Source organism: Lates calcarifer, linkage group LG10, assembly GCF_001640805.2.
Source record: "Lates calcarifer isolate ASB-BC8 linkage group LG10, TLL_Latcal_v3, whole genome shotgun sequence".
NCBI lineage: Eukaryota > Metazoa > Chordata > Actinopteri > Centropomidae > Lates > Lates calcarifer.
In genome coordinates, this window is record NC_066842.1 from 19308193 (window position 1) to 19320605 (window position 12413).

Here is a 12413-nt window from a genome sequence, read left to right on the forward strand (position 1 = left end):
ACTGACAACAACTGATGATGGTGATTGGCCTTTAAACGAAGACATACAGTAACATAGAGTACATACGCTCAAGTCAGCTGCCCACGGGCTTTTAACACTTGTCAGGTAACAGTTACACAACGTTTTCATGTGTTTGCTCAAATTTGAGAATTTCTCAGTCGACTGAAAAACTGTACGACCCATGGGCTTAGCAGGCCTTTTTAAAAACACGCTGTTGTGAGTTTAAAGAGCAGGGTTTCTGAGTTCCCCAAGATAAGAGTTGACAGCAGCATTGTAAGAGAGACACAGAGATGGATTATTAGCTTGCACTTGACACTGCCGCTGTAACTCATCATGATTTTCAAGTGTCTTTGGTATGTGGCAAGTCAAACATCAAGGCATCCTGACCACTTTTTTCCACTCTCAAGAGTGATTGCTCAGCTTCAATTTGACCTTGCCATGTGTTTCCATGTAGCAGCAGCTGCGTTGCTTTGCTGACTGTAATCGAAAATATCATGTGTTCAGTCAGGAGGTTTCTATAGTCAACACAGAATAGTTTTGTGTAAATGTTCAACCTTTGAACAAGGATGATCAAATGCACTAAACTTGTTTTTGCATTTTCATTTAGTTTATGTAAGTGCATCCATGTGAATCTGTAATACTCTGTATATATCATCTCATTGCTCACGTGATATAGTGTGTGCCTCCACACGCAGTCTCCCCCTATCTTCCCTGGCTGTTAGATGAGTGTTTGTGCACTACCCCAGGGTTGCTCAGAGGGCAAGCCGAGTCCTGCTGCACATCAACAACAAGAGGCTGTAATGAGCCAAATGTAAATAGTGCATTTCCAGAGGGGAAGTGTGATGGGATTTGAACACGAACATCTGCTTCTTGTCTCCCGCAGACTCCAGAGGACCATGAGGGCGAGACGGGGATCAAGTCCAAGGAGGCTCGCAAGTACATCTTCAACTGCTTGGATGATATGGCGCAGGTATGCTGTTTCTAGTATCGCAGACCACAACCCTTCTCTTCCCTTCCCCACGAATCGGACAACAGATGTATTATTTGCTTTTGCTCTGTCTTTTTGCCTCAATCACATCCGCCTGTCTCGCATTTGAAGCTCCTTCCCGATGGGGCTGCTCAGGTCCCAGGCCAGTTTGATCCATCACATCCCGAGAATTATCTATCAAATATTTGAAGTCCTTTAAAATATTTATCCTGCCAAGGCCTGATCTCCAGATGCTCGGGCTGTAGCTCTGCTGCAATATAGAATTTTACAGAGTGAAATGAAAGCAGCTGTTCACTGAAACCCCTCCTCAACTCTGCCTCTGCTCTTCATTTTGCTTAACCGCTATCTAATAAGTTACAGACAGACATTTGGGCTGAACATGTGGTGAGGCTGGTTAACGTGTTTGATATGTACAGTTTGCTTTCTTATTTAAGCTGGAATGAGTGTTGTGGCTACGTCTTCACTTTGTACATCTGTGGCACATGTAAGCATGTAGAGGGCAAGCATAGAAAGTGTTGTTCTCTCTCTCTCCCCTCTCTCTCTCTCTTTCACTGAGATACACACACACACACACGCACACATACCAGAAGGTCCAAACCAGTTTTTCAGAGCGGCTCAGCAGGACCCACACCATGTTATGTCTGCATGACTCAGCTGGTTAGCCCCTCTCCCCCTGCAGCACTGCATGTCACCTGTGGGAATGTGTTTGCTTAGGAGATCTTACATAACCCCAGGAAGTGACTTATATAGCAGGCTTATATATGGAGAAGCACTGTCACTGAGCATGGCTGCATCCAGTGTCACTTTCCTCTGTGACTCAGACTGAATTCATGTCTCCACGGTGGGAAAGTTCACATGTAGCCATGACATTTTGATAGGACGTGCCTGACAGTGACATGATAGCGAGCGTTGTTTTGTTCACCTTGGCTCAGCCAAATACTGGTTCTGCTGGCAGATATGGCAGCAGTGATGGAAAATTACAATGTTTTCCCCAGGTCCCCTTCGAAAATCTCTGACAGTACTCTCTTGTCGTCACGCTCCTCGATCCTGCCTCTGATAATGACTAGCCAAGAGATAAGAGTTAAGCAGGTGAATTATTTCTTTTGGAATATGATGCACGACCAGCAGCAGCCACGGGAAACCATCCGTGTGGGTACGTTACACATGTAGCTACTTAAGTGATGGAGACAATTATGGTTGTCCAGTAGCGCCCTGGGCCGCTGTCAGGCCTGTCTGGAATAACATGCTGTCGGCCGGGACAAGATACTATCACTGCCTGGGTTTGTTGAATTTACAGTTACCACACACACACACACACACACACATGCAGCATGGTGTTTAATGAAACCAACCTGCACTGGTATGATATCCCCTGGGTCATCTCTGTCTCCTACGCTTCAAGCTCTGTGGCCCATCTTCCTCTCACTGTTGCAGCCAGACTCAGCTTACTACAAAAACACAAGAGGAGATACAGCAGAGCTGCACAAGCTTAATGTGGGAGAAAACAGCCTATTTTTCCCCCATCTCACTATCCCGACCATATAAACAAGTCAGCCTTGTGGACATCTGTCTCTGCGTGTATAATGGATGATATAGCTGAAGGCCCTGCAAGACAGAGGGGCTGGGTGCCAGGAAGAGATAATGAACCTCCTTTCAGTCGTGGGAAATGTGGGGAGGCTTTAGTCACAAGTATATCTAATTTGAGTAAATCAGAGACCAACTTAGAGCAAATGCAGGACCCCGCTAGAGGCCTGATGTAGATGGAAGTAAGGCCGGAACAGCTTGAAAATGGATTCACTTTGATCTGCAATCCTTCAATATCTCTGTTGGTAGGAGTGAAGCCATGGCAGGAGGAGCAGCATGTTCTTCACCTTATCTTTCTTTTATTACATGCACTTACAAATACACTCTTCCTTTCTTCTGCTTCTTCCCCCACTGAGAAATAAAAGTTCCTGGCTAAATGTGCACATGTTGTAGTGTTGTGTAGCGGACGGCCCCGCATCCTGCATGCCGTAGCCCCGCATCTCCCGAGGCGTAGCCCGATCTGTCCCACTGCTCGACATCTGCCGCCCCTGCCCTTACTCCAGAGCAGCATGTCAGTGCTCCTCATGACACAGATGTGGCCCCATAAACAACCGTTGATGTGCAAGGCACGCAAGGATGAATGCATTAGTTGAAGCCCCCGTGTTTTTCATTGACCGTTTTCATTCAAAACTTGGAAATGTCAAACACTTCCTCTTGCCATTACAGAAAGAAGATCTTTTCTGTCTGGCAAATTCACATACTGTAATTAAACTGATGATAGCAAACTTCTTCTCCCTCTTCAGGCTTCTTCTTATCCAGCCTGATTATTGTGGCACTCCTCAGCCAGCTCCCACCTGCTACGCATGTGCCACCAAACTGTGTACATTTCCCAAAGTCATCTCTTCCACTAGCAGAGGACAATGTGATTATTTCTCACCTCATTCTGCAGATTATTCCTTTATCACAGCCAGCGGAGATGGCAAGCAGAGAGGAATGGTTACAGAGCCTGAATAACCTGCATAGAGAAAGAGAATTGAATCAGATTTGCGGTGTTGACTGGCAGCACATCTGATAGCCCCTGGAGCAGGCCTACAGATAAGCGCTGCGTCCTTATGAAAAACAGGCCTGCTACCTCTGCATGGCAGTCACAATAAACAAGGCTGCCTGTTTGTCGCCACTGTCCCTGTCTCTGTCCTCACGTTGCCTGACAATCTGCTGGTTCACCTAAGCCCAGACAAGCTATATCATGACCTTGTCCCGTTTCCTTCATTCCTCATCCAACATGACAACCCCTAAAAGTAAACCCAGACTCCCGAATTAGTCCCCTGCCTTCCAAATCAATCCCTGCCAGTTATGTAGATTTGCATTAAAGTACAAATCTGCGGCTTTTCCCCCAGTATTTATCCACAACTTAAGCTGCAGTGTTTAATACAGATGAAGCAACATGATGTTCCAAGGCAGCTTCCCAGAACTGCCTCAGAACATATTTAGGTGAAGTTGTCTTATGCCAGCTTTTTTAGAGGCACTCAGAAAAGGTTGTCCTTTGTGAAAGGCCTCTTTAACAACCAGCCAATGGCAGCATTTATTGGGTTCATGTTTTTTGTTTGTTTTCACATCTTAGGAATAGATAAAAATCTCAGTGAAGGCGCCAGGAGATATTTCAAGTGGTGCTATGAATACCAGTGCAAATGTTTATAATGTCACTAAGGTGCAAGGTTATCGCTGGGCTCTGTGACACACACAAACTGACACCCTAACTGATGAGGCCTTGTGAGTATTAATAGTTCTCTCTATGGGAATGAACTGCAGGAGAGGTTTTTCTCTGTCGTCTGCAGAAACATTAGAGACCTTGAATGCTCAATCAGCCATTGAAGAAATATTTGCACTGCTAAGAGGCATGTGTGTGTGTGTGTGTGTGTGTGTGTGTGTGTGTGTGTGTGTGTTTGTTTGTTTCGTGCATCCAGGTGAACATGACATCAGATCTGGAGGGGAGCGACATGCTGGCGGAAAAGGCTGACAGGAGGGAGTTCATCGACTTGTTAACCAAGATGCTGACCATCGATGCAGACAAGAGGATCACCCCCATCGAAACGCTCAACCACCCCTTTGTCACCATGTCACACCTCCTCGATTTCCCACACAGCACACAGTACGAGCTCGATGGGCCCCGTTGTTGTTATTTACATAATTATCATTTTGAACAGTGAAGTAACATCTGCCACTGTCATAAGCACTCATTCCTTCTCCGTCTCCCTCGCTCTCTGTCCGTGCAGCGTGAAGTCGTGCTTCCAAAACATGGAGATCTGCAAGCGTCGTGTCAACATGTACGACACCGTCAACCAGAGCAAGACGCCCTTTATCACCCACGTGGCCCCCAGCACCTCCACCAACCTCACCATGACCTTCAACAACCAGCTGAACACTGTGCACAGCCAGGTAAAACTGAAAAAATCAAAATCCTCATTCATTAGTGTGACACAAGGCAACCACTCATACTGAATTTCTTTATTATCAGATGTAAGAATGTAAATTATTTTAGATATGGTTTACTGTATTTGCCATGGTGGAATCCAATAAAATGATTATAGAGATAATCATGCACTGTACATATAAAAAAATGCAGCTGAAAAAGTAAAAGTACATAACTTTCAAAATAAGAGCATTCTGACAAAATGTAGAACACATAAAAATGGAAAAATTAAAGTCAAGCTAACGCTTTAGAAAAAATATGAATGATGTATTTGCAAGCGCAGCCAATCCAATGTTGTCTTAACCCAAAACACCCAAATGTCAGTGGTTGAACAGCTTAGCAGCCTGTGAGCAGCTGTTTGTCCCTTTGTTCTATTTTTTTCCCCGTCACATCTTCCTGTCTGTCTGCACATTTCCATGCTCACTGGCCCGCCTTTCTGCCTTGGTGCATGTATATCTGTCTGCCTGCATTTCTGTCTGTGCCCCAGGTCCTGTGGGATTGTCACAAAGTGCTGATTACACACATGACAAGCCCTACTTCCTGCTTGCCTTGCATTCTGGGGCTTTCAGGCCTTAAGAATCCCTTTACCAGGCTTCCTCTCTTTTCCCCTCCTCTCCCTCCTGTCCTGCTCTGTCTTCTCTTCTTTCCTCCCCATTTCTCTGGGTTGAGCCCATGGTGCTTTACCGCCTCGCTCTCGTACGGTCTATGAATCGAAACTGCTGACTTTTCGGCTGCTGCCGGAATCACCGAGCATTGGGTTGCAAGGTTTTCCAGATTGTGCTTAGTTACAACTCCTGCGCTCACCCCCCACCGCCCACCGCTCTCTTTAGTAAACACAGTTCTTTATCACCAACTATATCAAGCCAACTCACACTGTGTAGCATGCGACAAAAACCCCATCTTGCTGTGATTTAAATGGATTAACATTCCCTCAGCTTGTCTTTTCTGCGCCTGACTCTCAGGGCATATAGACAGACTTAAGTTAGTGATTTATTCAGCTCGATTCATTTGCGAGGTTGGAATGCATCTCTGGCTTGTATTTTGCTGCTTCCGTGCTTGTTTATGATGAATGCCACAGTGCCATATTGATTATGTTCCCTCCCCTGGTGTTCATTGAACACGCTAAAGAGAGCAAATGAAAAATGAAAGCGCTGTCTCTGTATTTCCCTCCACCCCTATGTACGCTTAATGAAAGGGCTAAAATTAGACAGCGTCTCGTGGAGCAAATACTACTTACGAGCTGAGCAAATGGTGTCTCTTAAAAGCATTTGTTTGTCTCTAGGATGTTCCCAGGCGGTCTTAGTATTCCACATGTCTTATTAATGGTCAAGACATGCTGGAGTTACCTATGCTTACATAATTATAGAATGTCTGTTGGCTGTGAAATATTACTCCTGTCAGGCGTATTGATTTGGAGGCTAGATAGTGAAGCTGTGACATGAAATGTCAGATTTTGCTGCAGCTCATTATATTGACTCATTATCATTCTGTAACATTTACATAATATTATAATATGATCTCCTCATGACTTTCACACTCATTTAAGTGTGATAATAAGGCAAATATTTGTGTTGCTTGTTCAGTTCAATTCAGTATATTCTCACTATAGACAGTATGCATTTCCTGCCCATCGATGCATTATTCTAGTTTAAAGACTTAAGGTTAGTAAATACTGTAAACGAAATAATCAAATTCTCACTCTGAATTTGCTCTGGTGTCGTTTTGTTCATTGATGGTTGATTATTTTTAGAATTATAGCATTGATTGCATCTCTCCTCTACTCCTCTCCCTCTAAATAATCAAATCAACAATGCGCATATTTTAAGACACGTTCAAATCAGTTGTTCAATTTCCTCATTCTTCCATCGGCTTTCATCAATGATGGATGCCCCGCTATCCATCTTCTCTTGATCTGTTCGTTGTTTTACATTTTCAGGTACTGTTATTCTGTTCTCTTATTTTTTTTATTTTTATTTTTTTACCATGCCTGCTATTTAGCCTTTCCTTGGAGCACTTCCACTTCCCTGTCATTCCCATCAGTGCCTCCACTCTCATGATTTTTATTTTGGTCCCATCATTCCTTTAGGCCACCAACCTGGCTCCCTCCTCCACCAACAATGCCACCCTTTCCTTTGCAAGTCCTGATGTCTCCATACTAAACTACCAATCTGCACTCTACCAGCCCTCAGCTGCCTCCATGGCAGCCGTGGCCCAGAGGAGCATGCCCCTGCAGCCGGGGGCACCTCAGCTCTGCGCTGCCCGGCCTGACCCCTTCCAGCAGGCGCTCATCGTCTGCCCACCTGGCTTCCAAGGTAAGGAAGTCTGACCAGTCAGTGTGCATTAGCACGGCTGGATAGAATGAGATGTGTGGTGATCTGTGGAAAACATAAAATTATAGCCATGAGCACCTGCAATAGAACAGGCTGCGATATGAGGATAAAATACAATAGTACAACAGTAAAATAGTTTAAAGCCTAAGACCAGCATTTGCTATAAGCAGAAATACAATACTGATGTCAGTTTTAGTTTTGTCTCTGTGCCTAGACATTTCAGTTCACTTTCTACAGCTATAGCCTAGCACCCCACAGGTGGTGTCAATCACCCTAAAACAAACAGTGATTCAATGATAACTTGATGAGGCAATTAATCATTTGAAAGGAAATTTAATATCTTTGTGTAATGCCTACACATGCCCCTTTTGTCTCCTCTGTGTTTGCTCTGGGAGGACAGAAGAGCTCCAAGGCATTATTTTATTTGTTTATTTATTCTTTCTGTGGAATGGATGATAAAAAAATTTTTAAAAAATCCATTATTAGTAACTGTTTTATACTATTGCCATGACTACTGTTTTTGTTTTCTCAGTAGCATTGCTATATTTGAACATTGCAGAAGGGTTGGTTTTGACATCTGTTGAATGCAGATAAATCAGCTTGCACATATAACCCATTATCTGATCTCTCGCTCTTAATTTTGCAGATAGTGTGATGTTGTTTATAAGTGACAGATGTGGGGATGCTGCTGTACTTATTTGTTGGCATCCTCTCTATGCATATGCTTTATTTGTGCACAGGGCTGCAGGCGTCCCCTTCCAAGCACACCAGTTACTCTGTGCGGATGGAGAATGCTGTTCCCATAGTGACGCAGGCCCCTGGTGCCCAGCCTCTGCAGATCCAACCTGGCCTGCTTACACAGGTAGGACCATTTTCTAGTTATCACAGAGAGAAAACAAATAGAGTTTTGTGGGTCTCAACAATAACAGTGCCTATGAGACCTGGAACTGCTCACATTCAAACAAAGCTCTCTGCATGCGTTTTTTCATAAGCCTTCACTAAGAATAGTATCTATCGATGGAGGCTGGAAATCACTCAATGTTCGTGACCCTGCTCCTGCTGGCAGCTGTTTTTTCCTGAGCACTCTTCTGTGCATTGCTCCCTGCCTCTCTCTCTCCCTCTTGCTCTCTCCCTCCTCTGCCCGGCTCTCCTGGAGGCTGAGGCTGCCACGGTCTGATGCACACAAAGGCAGGAACCTTTCATACAGAGAAGGCCTTCACTGGAGCCTGCACAGTAGAGCCAGAGCTTTAGCTGCTAATATACAGTTGTTGGAAGTAACAGAGAGTGACTGTGCATCACTCTCCATGCACACACACACACACACACACACACTCTGTAGACCACTTCCATTGCCACACCACCTCTTTCCCTATGGAAATTTCCATGAAGGCTTTAAATATCCCTGAGAATCCTGGGAGTTTGAAGCACTCCCTTATCTCCAGTTAATCATGCAGTAGGCAGGCAGGCATGCAGCGAGCTGTGTGTGTGTGTGTGTGTGTGTGTGTGCGCGCCCTGTATTTCTATGGTGGGTTAATCTGTCAGATACCAAATGGTGATTAGCTCCAGGGTTGGTTCCAAGTCAGGCGCTCCAAATTACAGGCCTCAGAGGATCCTGGAAGGTCAGGGGAAGCTTGGATGAGGCTCTGCATGACCAGAGAACTCACATCATCACCAGATTCATGGATATCAAAGAAAACAAAAACATATATGTCTTTGTTTGAAAAACACAAATTATATTAATTAATGTATCAAGTGTGGATCACATATTTCTGCTATGCTCTGCAGGTGTTCATTGTAACCTCTGTCTGCACATGTTAAACAAAGACAGGCAATAGTTAAGGTAAGCAGATGGTTTATATAGGCCAGCAAACAGCACACCTAATAACTGGGTGTGTGGTGTGTGTGTGTTTCTCAGTGTTGATTCCTTTACTGTGGGAGGTCTCACAGGCTTGGCTGAGGTGCAGTTTGCCTCTTGGTTGCATTCTCCCCACCTGTGCCTTCGCCCACTCACTACCTCACTGTCACCCCTCCCGCACCCTTCGCCTTACCTCATACCCATGCGAGTTTACCCCTTGAGCTCCTTGGGTGTGCAGAGAGAGGTGTGGGGCGTGGGGGGGTTGGGGGTTGGGGGTTGGGGGTTGGGGGGGCAAAGTGAAGGAGGCTCCAAGCAGGGAGGCAGGGAAACCAGCAGGACCTTTATCTGGAGCAGGAATGCAGAAAATGTGGAAACAATTGAGGAGTGAGAGCTGGTGCTTTCAAAGCCCCGAGGTGACAAAGGGTTTTCACCCGGGGAGTGTAGGTCGAGGTGGGAGGCAGTGGGCCGCTGATAGTGATGGTAGGCTCTGAGAAGAAAGAAAACGGCCTCCTAACTGGGTTACCATTTCAGGGCAGACAGGCTGGTTACACAACGCAGACGCCTGGTGAGAGAGGCATGTAGAGTGCCAGGAATGGAGATAGAGCGAGCTGGAGGAGGCGGAGCAGGAGATGGATGGATGTATTAGTGTCTCTTAATGGCATGTTGATAAAAGGCCTTGGATGTGGTCTTAGATGTAAAGACCATCTCCAGCTCCAGAATGTTCCATTAGAGATGTCAGTCATCGGGGGACAGACAAGGCAACTCTGCTGGCCTGCAGATGCCCCCCTGCAGCACTTCAACTGCAGGCTGGTTTGGTTTGGGCAGTTAAACTTCCACAACCCTGCAGCCAGAATACAGAAGAGAACAGCCACTATCTTTCAGAATATAATGGGAACAGGCAGAGCAAAGCAAATATATAAAAATAAAGATAAAGGTTGAGATAAAGGTACAGACAAAACATAAGGTAAAAATAAAGTTACCATACTATAGGCACAGATTACCTGCTTTGCATTTTGTATGCTGCCTCTCTCTCTCTCTCTCTCTCTCTCTCTTCCCGCTCTCTCTGTCTTTCTCTCCTTCTATTTAAACGTGTGCACGCTGCAGCACATACTAATGCTGTTGTAAACAGATGTGCAAATGGTATTAAAGGAACAATTCATTAGCCCTGACATTAAAGTGCTAATCAATAGAACTGCATTAAACTATTAGGGTTACACACACAGTAACACACAAAGGCGCTCTGGCATGCATGCACACACACTCATCTTGGCACATCTTGGGGCATATTATGCCTGATACTCCTCCTGCTCTGCATCAGAAATACAAAGTAGCCTCTTTCACAGCAGCTTGAATAGGCCTATGAATTTAATTAGAGACATAGGTTGATTTGACTCAAGTCAAACACATAATCACACTAGCTCACAGACACACGCACGTACGCGCACACACACGCGTAGGCTCAGTCACTCATACACAAGCACACAAAGAAAGGAGCTGCTCTACATCTTTATTAAGTCCTGGTCTTATCTCTTTTGTCGATGGATGTCTCCTTGAAGCTGGCGGAGTTCATTTTGCATGCCCAGTAGCTAGTTTAAACCAGCTGTTATGCACTTTTGGAAAGATACAGTAATTTATCACAACACCCTCAAACTAATCAGACAAGTTCAATGAGTTTCCTTTGTTCATGCATTTATAATGCTTGGGAAAAAATGAATCATGGGGAACTTTGCAGTCCCATGACTGACTTCATAAAACAAATGTTTTGTTATATGGTAGCTGACTGTTTTTCTGTGTCTCCTCTTTATGTCCTTGTCTTCCCCCCCTCTGTGTTTACCCCCCTCCCCTGCTCTGTGCTCTCCTACCTCAGCAGGCCTGGCCCAGCGGCACCCAGCAGATCCTGCTGCCTCCAGCCTGGCAGCAGCTCACCCACACCTCAGTCCAGCACGCAGCCGTCATCCCCGACTCCATGGGCAGCACACAGCCTCTCGCCAACTGGAGGTGAACGATGCTGCTTTCTTACATTTAACTGCTCCCAGCCAGTTTTAACCTTCACTGATTTACTTTGATGTCTGAATATTGTGGCTGGCAGTTTTCGAGCTCATGCTTCTTCATGCAAGATTTAGCCGGATAAATAATTCCAATAGGTTGACGCATGTCATTTTAAAGCTTCAGAATCAAAGCACTTTGTGAAATCAAGTTTATACACATAACAGGGGTAAGTCTGTAGTTCAGGTCAGATAAATTGATTCCAAAGGCCAGCAGTGGTTTTATGGCCTTTATAGGTCAAAATGTGCTATAAGAAGATGGTACGGCATAGGGCTGATTGACCGAGGAGTCTGTGCGTCCCTGACAGCTTGTCCTTTATCTTCAATGAATCACAGTCCCCATGTGAACACTAGTGCTTTTATAAGAGCAGATTTACCTCAGGGAGATGGGATATACGTACACGTAGAGACATCATGTCGAGTATAACCTGTCACTGCAATGACTTAATGAATGGATGGATAGATGGGAGAGGGCAATCTGCAGGGAGATAAAGAGGATGCAGGTATATAACGTGTGTGTGTGTGTGTGTGTGTTTGTTTGTGTGTGGAGGGGCTGTCGGGGCCATGTATGCTCAGATTCATTCAGAGCTGTCCATCTGTGACCAGACACCACCCTCCCTGTCTCTCCCTCCCCTCCCTGGCCAGTGGCAGCTCTGTTGTCCTCTGAGAGACGATTGGGAAAGTGTCGCACTTCCTCTGCAGAGCTATCGCTCCACAGCTGCTGGTGTCAGCTCCTCTGCCCTCCCTCTTTGCTCTCTCCCTTTCCTCCTTTGGTCTTCTTTAGAAAAGTTGGCTGCTGCCACCCACTGGCCTTTATGGGAAATACTTACCCATCTTTATCCTAGTCTCTACCAATGTTGGATTTGATTATCCTGATATATTACTGTATATTTCAGTATTTCATGCACTGATACCTCACTTACATGTGTCTAATTGTTGTGGTGACTTTTAACTGTGCTACATTACAGGAATTCCCACCCTCATGGCAGCCATTATAATCCCATCATGCAGCAGCCAGCCTTGTTGGCCGGCCACGTCACGCTCCCATCCAACCAGACGCTCAATGTGGGAGTGGCACATGTTATGAGGCAGCACTCAACCAATAACAGCTCCTCTTCCAAAAAGAACAAACAGCACCAGATGTCTGCCAGGTACGCTTTAACACTCAGGTAGCTCTAGACCTACTGTAAATCATCGTCCT

The 12413-nt window shown here is 45.4% G+C and overlaps 1 protein-coding gene across 3 annotated transcripts in view; it reads left to right on the plus strand.

Annotated features, from left to right (window-relative positions):
* Positions 1-12413, plus strand: part of hipk2 (homeodomain interacting protein kinase 2) — a 71762-nt gene that overhangs the window by 50944 nt on the left and 8405 nt on the right. The window contains exons 5-11 of one of the 3 annotated variants that reach the window (XM_018664415.2): positions 884-970; positions 4477-4661; positions 4786-4948; positions 7069-7294; positions 8053-8174; positions 11035-11165; positions 12181-12363. In XM_018664415.2, coding sequence (XP_018519931.1) covers positions 884-970; positions 4477-4661; positions 4786-4948; positions 7069-7294; positions 8053-8174; positions 11035-11165; positions 12181-12363 — 1097 coding nt within the window. The remainder of the gene's footprint in view (positions 1-883; positions 971-4476; positions 4662-4785; positions 4949-7068; positions 7295-8052; positions 8175-11034; positions 11166-12180; positions 12364-12413) is intronic. The other 2 variants (XM_018664416.2, XM_018664417.2) reach the window with 2 other exon arrangements.